Source organism: Chrysochloris asiatica, unplaced genomic scaffold, assembly GCF_000296735.1.
Source record: "Chrysochloris asiatica unplaced genomic scaffold, ChrAsi1.0 scaffold00014, whole genome shotgun sequence".
NCBI lineage: Eukaryota > Metazoa > Chordata > Mammalia > Afrosoricida > Chrysochloridae > Chrysochloris > Chrysochloris asiatica.
The window spans coordinates 9,753,965-9,767,843 of NW_006408532.1; the positions used below are offsets into that span (position 1 = coordinate 9,753,965).

General features: G+C 51.3%; 1 protein-coding gene across 1 annotated transcript in view; it reads left to right on the forward strand.

Annotated features, from left to right (window-relative positions):
- HMCN2 (hemicentin 2) overlaps nt 1–13,879 on the forward strand; it is a 190,529-nt gene that overhangs the window by 107,439 nt on the left and 69,211 nt on the right. The window contains 11 exon segments of the mRNA XM_006834988.1: nt 1,710–1,864; nt 2,827–3,105; nt 4,875–5,153; nt 5,904–6,012; nt 6,206–6,400; nt 7,119–7,299; nt 7,641–7,737; nt 8,533–8,628; nt 9,669–9,845; nt 11,381–11,538; nt 12,654–12,777. Of these exon segments, the coding sequence (XP_006835051.1) occupies nt 1,710–1,864; nt 2,827–3,105; nt 4,875–5,153; nt 5,904–6,012; nt 6,206–6,400; nt 7,119–7,299; nt 7,641–7,737; nt 8,533–8,628; nt 9,669–9,845; nt 11,381–11,538; nt 12,654–12,777 (1,850 nt within the window).

A 13,879-nucleotide genomic window follows, 5' to 3' on the forward strand; every position in this document is an offset into this window, starting at 1 on the left:
AGGCCTATTTCACTGGGCAAGTTGTAGAACCCCTTTTTAGGTATTCCAATCTCTCCTCTTTTTTACTGAGGTACAGTTCACACAACATGAAACTAACCATTTTAAAGTGTACAATGCTGTGGCATTTAGGACATCCACAATGTTGTGCATCTATCACTTCTGTCTAGTTCTGAAACTCTTTCATCACTCCCAAAGGGAACTCCATACCCCAGCTTCAGTCACTGGCAACCACGAATCCTCTTTCTGTGTCTCTGGTTTACCTAGTCTGGACATTTCATAGAGAGACACAGCCCTACAGGATGGGGCCCTTTATGTCTGAGTTATTTCTCTGAGCATCACACAGAGCAAGTATCTGTGCTTCATTCCTTTTTAATGACTGCACAATATTCCACTGTGCAGTTATTACCACATTTTGCTTACCCATTCCTCCATTGAAGGATATTTGGGTGTTTTCTACCTTTTGGCTGTTGTGAATCATGTAGCCTTCCTTTTAACAAGCATTTTTGTTATTATTTGAATAGAATGCCATAACATGAAAGTGCAGGCTGACTTGATGCTGAGAGAACCCTTCCTGTGTGCCAGGCTCAGAACTGGGTGCCAAGGGGAGGAGTGTGAGCAGAACTGTCTCTGTTCCTCCTTTGCACACTCTGGGACCCTGGGAGAGACAGATTCAAGGAAGCATATTCAGTGTGTCTATCTATGTCCTATGACAGGGACTGGAATCCTGGTGTGGCACTGCGGGCTAATGCACTAGACTGTAAGGTTGGTTTGAACCTCAAACTTGGTGGTTCAAACTCACCAGCCGCTCCTTGGAAACACTATACAGGGTTACTATGAGTCGGAACTGACTTGATGGCACTCATCAACAACAACAATGACAGGGATTGGGGTAGGACTGTTGCTGTTAGTGCCATTGAGTTAATTTTGAACCCTAGTAACCCCAAGTGACAGGGTAAAACTACCCCGTAGGGTTTTCTTGGCTGAGAACTTAACTTTTGTGCCACCCGGGTTCCTGGGGTAGGACTAGCAATGGGATATTCCTCCCCTCTCCATTATATTAAGGCAGAAACTCAGGCATGGGAAGGTTAGGTACGCTGCCTGTGGTCACTCAGGGCCAGCAGTAGAGGTAGGATTGGAGCCTGTCTGTCTGGCTCCATAGTCCATGCTTTCCTCCCCTTAACAAGCTGAGAGTCACTAGGATGAAGTAGACCTTACGACCCAGGTAGGACTTGGAGAGGATAAAGGTAAGAGAGGGCACTGTAGGTGGGAGGACAGCATGGTCAAAGGTGGAGCAGTGTAAACCCACAGGTCAGAACTGGGAGGAGAGAATGAACACATATGAGCCCAGTCATACAGAGGCAGGGTCTTAACCTCTCTGTGATTCAGTTTTCTCATCTGTATAATGGACCAGGAGTCCTTGGGTGGTGCAAATGATCAGTGCAGTCAGCTGCCATGGAAAAATCAGCCATTGAAAACCCGATGGGGCACATTTCTACTCTGACACACATGGGTTGCTGAGGCTCGCTGGCAGCAGGCACTGCTGGCTTCCTAGGGGCTGGTCCTCACTTCCTGTTGCCCCACGCTCCCTCCCTGGCCAGGGAAGACAGCAGAGTTTCTGGTCCCTGCTCAGGTGGGCTAAGGCTCTGCTGAGGCACTGTCCCTGTCAGGTCCTGACCTCGCTGAGAGTTTTTTTTTGGCCATCTTCCTAGACCCATCCTTCTGGAAGACCCTCATGTCCAGCTCCGGGAGGATGGCCAGGTCCTCAGGATCACCAGCAGCCACCTGGGGGACGAGGGGCGCTACCAGTGCGTGGCCTTCAGCCCCGCGGGCCAGCAAGCCAAGGACTTCCAGCTTAGAGTACATTGTGAGCCCTGTCCCATCCCCCAATCCCGCCATGGCGGCTCCCAAAGCTTCCAGCCTGGCTGCCGCTGCTTTAAAAAAGAATAACAGTAAAAATGGGGGTCCTCATGGGAGTCCCCCAGTCCAAGAAAGCCAGGGTGCTGGGACTAGAGGGAATGCCAATCAATCCCTGTTCCCATCCTCACTGCACACGTTTTACTATTTACTCTATGATTATTTTTAAAACTTTTTCTTTACAGCAAACCACTTTCTTTACATGAGAACACATTTATTTCAAAGGCTATTTCATATTTCAACCATAAGTGGAAAGTCAGGGCTCTTGGCATTAATGGAAGGAAACTAAAAGCAAATACCTAAAGATGATAATAAGTCCTTGTCCATGTTCTGATCTACAGAGGGGAGAGTAGAAAGTGCCAGAAAGATTAAGGACGTAGCCCCCAGTGGAGCCCCCTTTGTCTATCAGAATGGAACGAGATTTGGAAAGGGTACTGTAGACCCTTTTAAGTCTCAGTGTTATTTCATGCCATGCCCTTGTACCACCTAAAGTCATCTTGAGTGCCACCAGTGGTGTGTGGTCTGCCCTGTGGGAAGTCCTGATCTAGCCCAGCCCCTCACTTTGCAGATGGGGAAACTGAGGCCCAGAGAGGGGAAGTGGCCTACCTTGGGTTATACAGTGAGTTAGAGGCAGAGTGGGGTCCAGAGCCTGCACCTATGCCCCTCCCATCTCCTTCCGCATGCCTTGTGATGACCAGCTATGCTGCCCATATCAGCATGTTCTTGAGATGACCCCCATTCTCTCCCCAGGACACAATGTACCTACCTCCCATCCCTTACCCACCCTCATGGTCAATGCTTTGGGAAGGGGGGATGGTGCTTTTGGACCACTAGCATGTGCATGCCACTCTAGGGGAGGACGCCAGCTACCTTTGAGGCTCCTTGTGACCAACCCCCCATTGTCCTTCTCAGCACTCCCCACCATCTGGGGCTCCAATGAGACCAGTGAGGTGGCTGTCATGGAGGACCACCCAGTACGGTTCCTGTGTGAAGCCCGGGGAGTCCCCACTCCTGACATCGCCTGGTTTAAGGATGGGGTCCCGCTCCCCATCAGTGCCAAGGCAGTCTACAGCAGGGGTGGCCGGCAGCTGCAGCTGACGAAGGCCCAGGGCACAGATGCTGGCATGTACACCTGCAAGGCCAGCAATGCTGCGGGGACAGCAGAGAAGGCTACCAAGCTGCAGGTGTATGGTACGTGGGCAGGGTTGATGGTCAGAGGGTGGTCTGCAGCCACCTCCACAGGTCAGTGAGAGGTGGCCAGAGGCAAATAGGAAATGGGACTATTGGGTTGTCCAGGGAGAACGATCACCTCAACTCATCTAATTCCCCTCATACAGGCAAGGCAACTGAGGCCAGGTCTAGGAATCCACAGAAGAGTCTAGAATCCAGTGTCCTTTATGCATGGTTTGGGACTTTTCACAAAGCCATATACAAACCTACATGACTACCACTAATAATTTGTTGTTAAGTGCAATCGAGTTGGTTCCGACTCATGTCAACTCTGTATAGGGTTTCTGAGGAGCAGCTGGTGGATTTGAACTTCCAATTTATATAGGGTTGCTGTGAGCCATAATTAACCCAATAGCAATGGCTTTGGTCTTTTGGTTTAATACAGTAAAGGTCTCAGGGTGGTGTGAATAATTAATTTGATGGCTGTGCTGTAGGATAAGCACTGGACTGCAAACCACAAGGTCTACAATTCAAACTCAACAGCTGCTCCTCCGAAACCCTGTACAGGGTGGCTATGAGTCAGAATCGACTCAATGGCACTTAACAACAACAACAACGGAAAGGTTGTCAGTTTTAGTCCACCTTGAGGTGCCTCAGAGAAAAGACCTGGTGATCTAGCCTCTGAATTAGCCACTGAAAACCCTATGGAACACAGTTCTGCTCTGACACAGATGGGCTTGCCATGATTTGGAATCAACTCAGAGGCTGATTTGATTGTTCATTTAATGTGATACAGGGACATGGGTTTGTACCCCCAATTACCAATGAACATAGTGGGCCCAGAGCGGGGAAGTGGCTCTTCCAGGTCACACTGCCAAGAAGTGTTGGAACTGGGCTCGTACCTGCCTGGATCTGTCTCCAAGTTGCACACTTGGAGTTACAGAAATGCACTCAGCCCATACTTCTCCCACCCACCCACTCACCCATCATACACACTGCTCCTCTTCACAGGACATACAAAGGAGAAGAACATGGGGGTAGGGGGGTAGGGCATGGACAGACAGTGTTCAAGCAGGGACCCCAGTCAAGTGAAGAGTCATCTCTGGAATCCCAGAGAACCTGAAGGGAAGCTGGGCCGTGGGGTCCAAACTGTTAGAAGTGCAGGTGAGTCTGTCATCATTGTTCCATATGCTCTAGTAATGGCTCCATCAGCTCAGCAACAGGGCCCTCCCCAGGGGAACGTAGACATTCCCCCTCCAGCTTGGCTGTGGTAGATTTCAAGCACAGTTGGCTCCCTGAGCCATTACTGGCTGCATTAGGAACCACCTGGGCTTGGGCCTGTACCAGACGTCCACTTCCTCAGACCAGAGAGGGACTCTGGCCCTGAACGGGGAAAGCCCATCACACCAAGTTCAGCAGTTACAGAGACCTACTGCATGCAGGCATCGCAAACACACAGATAGACAAAACATCTTTCTACTCATGATGAGCAGGCAGGATCAGCAGTGGGGAATGGAGGGAAGGATGCAGACAGAGAGCAAGCAATGCTCCATGAGTGCCAGCCACCAGGGGGCAGAGAAGGGAGAGGCAGCATCCAATCCCATAGAGTGGGGAAGGCTTCCTAGAGGAGGGGTTCAGGCAGTGAGGTGAGGGACAGAAGCGTATCATATGGGTGGGGCTGGTGAGGGGCTTACCCAGGCCTATTAGGTTGGGTGGGTATCGGCTCCAGGGCCGAGAGCAGGCTGGTATCGGGCTCTCGTCCCTGAGCGGTCCCTATGCCTCTCCCCTAGTCCCGCCCACCATTGAAGGCGCTGATGAAGGACCGCATGTGGTGAAAGCCGTGGCTGGGAGACCTTTGGCACTGGAGTGTGTGGCTAATGGTCGCCCACACCCCACACTCTCCTGGCACTATGAGGGGCTACCTGTGGCAGAGAGCAATTTGACCTGGCTGGAGGCGAGCGGTGCTCTGCAGCTGGAGAGCCTGGGAGAGGCGTCCGGAGGCCTATACAGCTGTGTGGCCAGCAGCCCTGCCGGAGAGGCTGTGCTGCAGTATTTGGTGGAGGTGCAGGGTGAGCCCATCCACAGAAACCTGGGGTCTTCTCCAGCATTTATTGGATGGCTGTCCCCACCCCCCACCCCAAAATTTACAGCATAGGAAACCCTATACAGGGTCATTATGAATCAGATTTGTTTCAATGGCACTTAACAACAACAACAACAATTGTGTGCTAGTCCCTTACAGGCTCATAGAGGGATGGAGGGTGGACGAGAAGAGACAGTGTCCCCCCATTGTGTGCAACAGATGGGGTCACTGAGTCCTGCACTTGGGGTTCCACAGGGCTGGGAGGGGGATGGGTTGGGAATAGAGTCCCAGATCAAGGACCCTTGCTCCTGTCTAGAACTCTGTGCTGGTCCACCAGGCTGGCCGGAGGGCACAGTTTCTGCCTTCCAGGAGGTGCCTGTGTGGAATACCCATTCACTGAGAACCTACTGAAGTCCCAAGGGGTGGGCAGGGCCTTTGCCTGCCCTTTGCTGCCCCTAACAGGCATTTATCAAGTCTTTGCTGTAAGTTGCCTGGTGTGGTTGGAGAGAAATGGGAACAAGGCAGATGGGACTCCTGCTCTTGGAGAGCCCTCAGTCTGGTGGGGAAATGGGTATTAAATGAACAGGCCCAAGTCAGCAGGGGAGGAGTCAGAGGGGGTTCTCATCTGACCTTGAGGGTGGTCCTGGAAGAGGAGCATTTATGGGAAAACTTGAAGGCTGAGTTGAGGGCAGTGTTAGCTCAGCTCTAAACACCCATTTGTGGGTTCTGCTCACAGTGCCTCCACAGCTCCTGGTAGCTGAAGGCTTGGGTCAGGTGACCACCATCGTGGGACAGTCCCTGGACCTTCCCTGCCGGGCCTCAGGCTCCCCAGTGCCTACTATCCGGTGCGTAAGGGTGGGGGGCCAGGGCTAGAAGTGGGTGGCAGAGAGAGTGTGCTTTACGGGTGAGTGGGAGAGGGAGAAGTTTCCCTCTCACAGGCAGGAAAGAGGAGGTACCCTGGGGGATGCTGCTAAGGCTGGCTGACCTGGCCCTGCCCTCCCTAACACAGACTGACCCCCTCCCCACACCATTCTGCAGGTGGTTGCAGAATGGCCGCCCCACTGAGGAGCTGGCTGGTGTGCAGGTGTCCTCGCAGGGCGACACGCTGCACATCGACTATGTGGAGCTGGCCCACTCGGGCCTTTTCGCCTGCCAGGCCACTAATGAAGCGGGCACTGCTGGGGCAGAGGTAGAGGTGTCTGTGCACGGTGAGCAGGCATCTGGGGCTCTGGTGCCATGAACTGGCCAAGGGGTGGGCAGATCCAGAGGGGATGTCTTCTCTGAACAGTGTTGCTGGGCTAGATTTTCCAGTTCTCCAAAGAGTGGTAGAGTGTGGATGACGGGCCTCACTTCTGACACTTATCCCCAGTCTTGTCCAGCCCATAGGCCCTTTCTCCCCCATTCAGCCTCCTTCTCCCCACTTGCTCTCTTTGTGCCTACCACACCGATCTTTTTTCACTTCCTTCAACACATCAATTTTCTTTCTCCCATCCGAGTCTTATGCATGTTGTCTCCTCTGTCTGCCTAATCCCTCCTATCTTTCGTGGCAGTGCCTTCATCAATTTTGCCATGTTGACTCTGCACTGGCCAGTCTCTCGTGGCCACATTCCACCACCCATCGTAGTGGGATTGTTGTTTAGCTGTCCATTTCAGCTGCCCAGCTCTGTGAGCTCTGAGAAAGCAGCCCAGTAGCCACCATTCTCTGCTGTGCAGACATGGGCCCCAAGACGCTGTCTGCACATATAAATAAATGGGTAAATGGTTGGTTGAGAGGCTGTCTAAAGGGTTGGCTTCCAGTCTGGAGCTGTCCCCTAAAGCAGGTATTTGAGGAGCAGAATGGAGGGGAGGCCAGCCCTTGACCAACCCTGATGTGCCATCCCCTCAGTCCCCTGGGTACCCACTGAGCCCTCCTAACCCTGACCTGGGACCTCCCTGCCTTTCCCCTGGCCAGAGCTTCCATCGGTTGACATTATCGGGGGTGAGAATATCACAGCTCCTTTCCTGCACCCTGTGACCCTCCAGTGCGTAGGGTCTGGAGTGCCTGCCCCAAGCCTCCGCTGGTGGAAGGATGGATTAGCCTTGGCAGCCTCAGGGGGCAACCTGAAGGTATGTACAGGGGCAACTGGGCACAGGTGGAGAAGCCACATCTTAGGGACCCTGGAGACCTTGAGGGGAGTCCAGGGGGTAGGATGGGCCTAGTCCTTACCTACTAGGAGGTTAGTAGACCCTGGGGATGTTGGACCTGAAGAGGAAGAGGCCCTGGATCTACTCCAGGTCCCAAGAGCTGCAGCTACAGCAGGGAGAAGATGGGGCAGGAGTACAGCCGAATCCTCTGGAACCCTAAAAGCTAGGCTCGTACTCTACCCCTAGAACTAAACTTAACCCCTGGGTCAAGCAGCAGTCTGCCCACTTGCCATGTACCATGTGGTTCGCCTCCTCAAGGCCCACACGCTTTCCCTCTTCTTCCCCCCAGATTGAGAAAGTGGATCTGAGGGATGAAGGAGTCTACACTTGTGTCGCCACTAATCTGGCTGGGGAGAGCACGAGGAACTTGGCATTAAAGGTCTTGGGTGAGGACCCAGGGCACTGGGGAATGGACAATCCCCAGAGAGCCCTCAGGACTCTGGGAGGGTTAAAGTATTAGCATGCGCTTAATTTTACAAGAGGAGTCCTGGTGTGGCACTATGGGTTAAGCGCCAGACTGTAAAGCTGTTTGAACTGCAGGGTCGGCGGTTCAAGCTTACCAGCTCTCCTTGGAAACCCTATACAGGGTCGCTATGGGTCAGAACCGACTTGACAGCACTTCACAACAACAACTTTAGAAGATGCTGTTAAGTGCCATGGAGTCGGTTCCGACTCATAGTGACCCTGCTTAGTTTCCCAGGCTGTAAATCTTTATGGGAGCGGAAGGCCTCATCTTTCTTCTGTGAAACAGCTGGTAGTTTTGAACTGCTGACCTTGAGATTAGTAGCCCGATTCGTAACCACTACGCTACCAGAGCTCCTTTTACAAGAAGTAGAAGGTCATAAAATTAAAGGGAGAACATTGCTCTGCAGCCCCTTCCAGTTGTTTTCTCAGAGATAAGATTTATGGTCCCTTGGTTCTTTTAATGAAATTTGGTTCATTTTGCTTCTGAATTCACTTTTCAAGGTTGAGTAGAATTCCTACTCCCCATTGTGCACATTGTGTTCCTAGGGAGCTGGGCACTGGGGTTTTTCTTCTATGACTGTGGTGGAGATTGTGCTGCCTCAGTCAGCAGACTGGAGCCAGTTTAGAACCCTGGTTTCCCAGGACTCTTTGGAAGATGGGGAAGGGCATTGGGAATGACTGAGCTTCCCTCAGAGTCTCTTCTTATCTCTTCCTAGTGCCCCCTAACATCGAGCCAGGTCCACTGAACAAGGCAGTGCTGGAGAATGCCTCGGTGACCCTGGAGTGTCTGGCTTCAGGCGTACCCTCTCCTGGTAAGTCCCTTTCTCTTGGCTGAAAGCCCCTCCAGCTGGCCCCAGTTCCCCATCTAATGAGACCAGCAAGTTCCTCAGGCGTCACACTGACTGTGGATATAACCAGGAGAGATCAGCAGGCTCTTCCTCCTAGTTCTCTTATTTCTCTTCTTCCTTCTCAACAGCTGTGTATTCAATGCCCAATATATACAGGTCACTGCCGGGGCCCAGAGCCTTTTCACTGGTGTGTGAAGCAAACCTGTGGAGCTTTTCAGAGTTTGCAACTTCAAATGGCTGCTGCAGAGATGTGGGCAGAGGACCATGGCTTCTAAGCTACCATCTTCTCTAGAACAGCGGTTGAGGGAGTGGCTGGGAGCATGGGGCTGGCCTAGGTGTTTTGTGCACCACATATGGTTAGGAAGAGAACTTATTTGCTGTCCTCCATCTGAACTTGGCCCACCCAGTTTTGCCTGGGATAAGGGAGTCTTTGCTGCTCCCTTGTGGGAGCCCTATTAGGTTCTGGGATGGATCCTGGGCAGAAGGTAAGTAAGCTGAAGATTCAAGGGGTCTTTTTGGACCTGTGTTGGCGTTCTGGTAGGGAGTCCTAGTGTGATGCTGTAGGATAAGCACTGGACTACTAACCACAAGGTTCAAATCTACCAGCCGCTCCTTGGAAACCCTATACAGGGTCGCTATGAGTCAGAACTGACTCAATGGCACATAACAACAATACCATTCTGACTTGTGTGGCGGCTGTTTTGGAGTGGACCATGGTGAGATGATCTCCTGGCAGAGGGAGAGGATAAGGGGGACCAGGCTGGGTTTGACTCTTCCTGCTTCTAGCTGCCCCATCCTCCATCCAGTAGGGGCTTCCTTTCTGCCTTGGCCCCGTCTCAGGCAGCACTGTGCCATTCCACACCCTACCCACTTCCTGGAAAACTCTGGCTTCCTTAAGCGTCTGGAATAAGGTATACCACGTGTCCACCCTGGAAGCCTGTAGCACTGGCAGAGTTTGAAAGGCTGACATGACCCCTGGCATTTTTCTGTCTTTTCTTCCCCAGATGTCTTTTGGTTCAAGGGTCACCAGCCTGTCTTTGCTCGGGCAGGAGCGATGGTATCAACTGATGGGAGAGTTCTTCGCATTGAACGAGCCCAGCTTTCTGATGCTGGGAGCTATCGCTGTGTGGCATCCAATGTTGCAGGCAGCACAGAGCTGCAGTATGGCTTGCGGGTCAATGGTGAGCTGCCTTGGGATTGAAGAGATCCTTATTTTATTTAAATGTTTTATTGTGAATTATGTGATAGTTTACATGGGAGAACACTAGTTTTACATTCATCCTATTGTATATTTTTTCATTGCCATGGTTACAATCCCCTCCATGCATCATTAACCAACCAAAGGGTATATACTACAAGCCTGCCCCCTGGTCGTCAGCGCACAGCCCCTCTTCCTCTCTGTGTCTAGAGTCCCCAGCTGCTCCATCTTTCCACATCATCATCTCTGCCTCTATCTCAGGCATCATTGCTTCTCTGGGTAGAAGAGATCCTTATTTTAAAAATTGTCTATCCATTTGTTTGAACATCAGTCCATCCATCCATCTATGCAGACGTCCAATAATTCATCCATTAATCCAACTCTCCATCCATCCATCCATGCATATAGAAATCCAATAATCTGTCCATTGATCTGACTATTCATCCATCCAACCCTCCAACCACCCATCTAACTTCCATCTGTCCACTCACCCATCCTTCTATCCATTCAACCATCAATCTATCCATCCATCCACATTTATTGAGTTTATGCCCTGGGGCAGATCCAAGGGATAGACTGGAGCCCCAAATGAGACAGACCCAGGAGCTTTCAGCCTAGTGGTGGATACAGTAATTAGATAATTATCCAAATAATTGTTTCATGACAGCTGTGGTGAAAGATGGAAAGGTGAGGTGCAGGTTGCTTTGAGTGCCTGTAGCCAGGGCAGAGTGGCTGGTGAGTCTGGGAGGCATCTGGGAGACCAAGATGCTTAACTTGTGACTAAAGCTAAAGAAACCTGGGGACATTGAGGAGCAAAAAGAGGGCTGAGGGAGCTTGGAGCTTAAAAACAAGGAGAGGAAGGGCCAGGGCAGTGCTGATCAGATAAACACTGGAACTTAAGGGTCACAGGCAGAGTTTGGGTCTTAATCCTAAAAGCAGTGGGTGACTAGGCTGGAGGCTGGGATGCTGGACATCATGGTTCATGCCTCCCAGATATAATTACTTCTTCTGATAGCTGATGTTAAAGAGGGGCTGATATTGTTGGGATGGGAAACAGAACCCATCCAGGGAGCCTCATCCCCTTGCTATCTCATCCCACTCTAGTAATAAATGACCTCATGCTGATCACAAGGTCCCAGTTCAAATGCTGGCTCTGCTACAGCCTAGCTGGAGCCTCAGTTTACCATTTGTAGAAGGCTTACAGTAGTGTTGAAACAGGCCTATGTCCCAAGCAGCTGTCTCTGTGCTTTTATTTGTGCCACCCCTCCTGTGGAGTCCTGGTGTGGCATTGTGGGCTAATGCACTGGACTTCAAGGTTCAAGCTTACCAACTGCTCCTTGGAAACCCTATACAGGGTCACTATGAGTTGGAACTGACTCTATTGCACATAATAACAACAACAACTCCTTCTGTGGAGGTGTTTGGACAGGGGTAGGCTGTCTCTTCAAAGGGAACCCACTCAGGGTCTGCTGCGTCACCCAGCTCAGTGGGCGGCTCTGTGTGGTCTCCACTCTGCAGTGCCTCCACATATCACGCTGCCGCCCAGATTGCCAGGCCCCGTGCTTCTCAGCACTCCTGTTCGGCTGACCTGTAACGCCACTGGAGTCCCCAGCCCCACACTGATATGGCTGAAAGATGGAAACCCCGTGTCTACTTCAGGAACAGCTGGCCTCCAGGTCAGTAAGGCTGGAGGTCCTGGCTCACCCCCCTGGTGCCTCTGTAGATGCTGGATGCAATGTCAGGCCACAGAAGCTTAGAGGGAGGGACAGGCAGTGGCAGCCCAGTTGTTGCCTGGAGGGAGGTGAGTCACAGAGATGTCCCGAGTTGTACTGTTCAAAGATACATTGCTTGACACAAGTGCTGCTCACATGTATAATCTAGAATCTTCTAGTAGGAATCCTGGTGTGGTGCTGTGGGTTAGTTAATACACTGGACTGTAAGGTTGATCTGAACCACAAGGTTGATGGTTCAAGCTCACCATACACTCCTTGGAAACCCTATACAGGGTCTCCGTGAGTCGGAACTGACTTGATGCCACTTAACAACAACAAATAGCCTTGGGAAAATGACCTGGCATCTTGCTACCTTAAAAATTACAGTCACTGGGATAGTTCTTTTCCATCACATGGGGTCACCATGAGTCAGAATCAACAGACCCAACAATAACAACTGTAGCCGTATTAAGGAGCCATGGTGGGAGCAACAGCTAAGTGGTTGGCTGCTAAACAGAAGATTGGCTCTGCACTTCTGTAAAGATTACGCCCAAGAAAATCCTATGGGGCTCTTCTACTGTCACCTGGGGTCACTATAAGTCAGAATCAAACCTGTCAACAGTAAGTGAAGAGACACAAGTACAACCAATTTTAATAATACATTTTTAATCCAATTTATCCAAAATACGATCGCTTCATCATGTGGTCAATATGAAAAAGGTTACGTGAAACATTTCACATTCTTCTTTTCATACTGTGAAACTGGTTGTATATTTTGCACATGGGGCTCATCTCAAATTCAAACTAGCCACATCTGGAGGGCTCACTGGTCACGTGTGGTGCAGGTGCTGCCATAGTGGGCTGCATAGCTCTAGAGGACTCTTGAAGGCCTGTAGAAGTGGCCTGGCAGCTGACAGAGATTATACCTGAGGACTGGGTATAAACTCACCTTTCCCCTGCATTCTGGGGGTCTCGGGGGATCTTGAGCAGGCTGCCCAGGTGTGTTCATCGGTAGGGCCAGCTTGACATGTAAGATAATGAACGTTCAACCCGAGGTGGTCTTTCTTCTGGGGGCACAGGTCTTCCCTGGTGGCCGGGTCCTCACCTTGGCCAGCGCCCGGGCCTCTGACTCTGGCAGTTACTCCTGCGTGGCTGTGAGCGCAGTGGGCGAGGACCGCCGAGACGTCGTTCTGCAAGTCCATAGTGAGTCTGAGGCCAGGAGGCCTGTGTGCTCCAGGCCAGCTCCAGGAAGGTGGGGCTGGGGGTGTCCCCGGCTACAGTCTAAGGGCCAGAGACTGATTGCCTTCCTGTGGCAGAAACCTGTGTGGGGTTCCTGCTTCTCCTTGCATGTGACTCTCCCCTGCCCCCATGATAAGCAGGTGGGTGGTGGGCAGCAGCCTACATGGCTAGGAGCACCGAGTTTGGGCAGCAGGAGTATCACCAGGCCAAGAACCAGGAGACCCAGCATCCCTACTTTTGTGGGTCCAATGATGAAAGTTCATTCTGGAAAGGGCAGCTAGAAACAGACTCTGAGTGTGGTGGGCCCTAAGTGTGACTCCAACCCTGCCTTCTTCACTTACTAGCTCCATGACCTTGGGCTAGCCACTTTGCTTCTCTGGGCCTTTATTTTTCAACTATAACATGGGGTAAAGAAGAGCTTCCATCTCACAGGTTGTCATGAGGATGCATTAAACCCATTGGGCACACAGTTGAGATTGCCATTGCCCTAACCCCCTACTTGCACTTTGGTGGCGATCTGTTGAGGTCCATGAAGGGATTCTGGGAAATGCAGAGCCTTGGTGGGGGGTGGGGGGTGAGAAGTCCAGATTGAAGTGATAACAATAGTGACTGATCCTGTGCACACAAAGTGTACGGTATCTTCTCTTTTAACCCTTACAGCGGCTTCTCCTCAGTTTACAGATGAGGAAAACAGGGCTCAGAGAAACTGAGGAAACATCTCCAGGGCCTCACCCAGAGAGTGAGCAGCAGGCAGGGGTACAACTTGTGTCTTTAACTGTTAGGCTGCAGGGGTCATACATACATATGTGGTGGTTATGTGCCATCGAGTCGGTTCCAACTCGTAGCGACCCTGTATAGAGTTTCCAAGGCTGTAAATCTTTACAGAAACAGAAAGCCTCATCTTTCTCCTGAGGAACGACTGGTAATTTTGAACTGCTGACCTTCAGGTTAGCAACCCAAGTAGTAACCACTATATGATATATATGAAGCTCTGGTCATGTAGGGGTTACGAGTTGGGTTGCTAACCTCAACGTCAGCAGTTCGAAACTACTAGCTGTTCCACAGG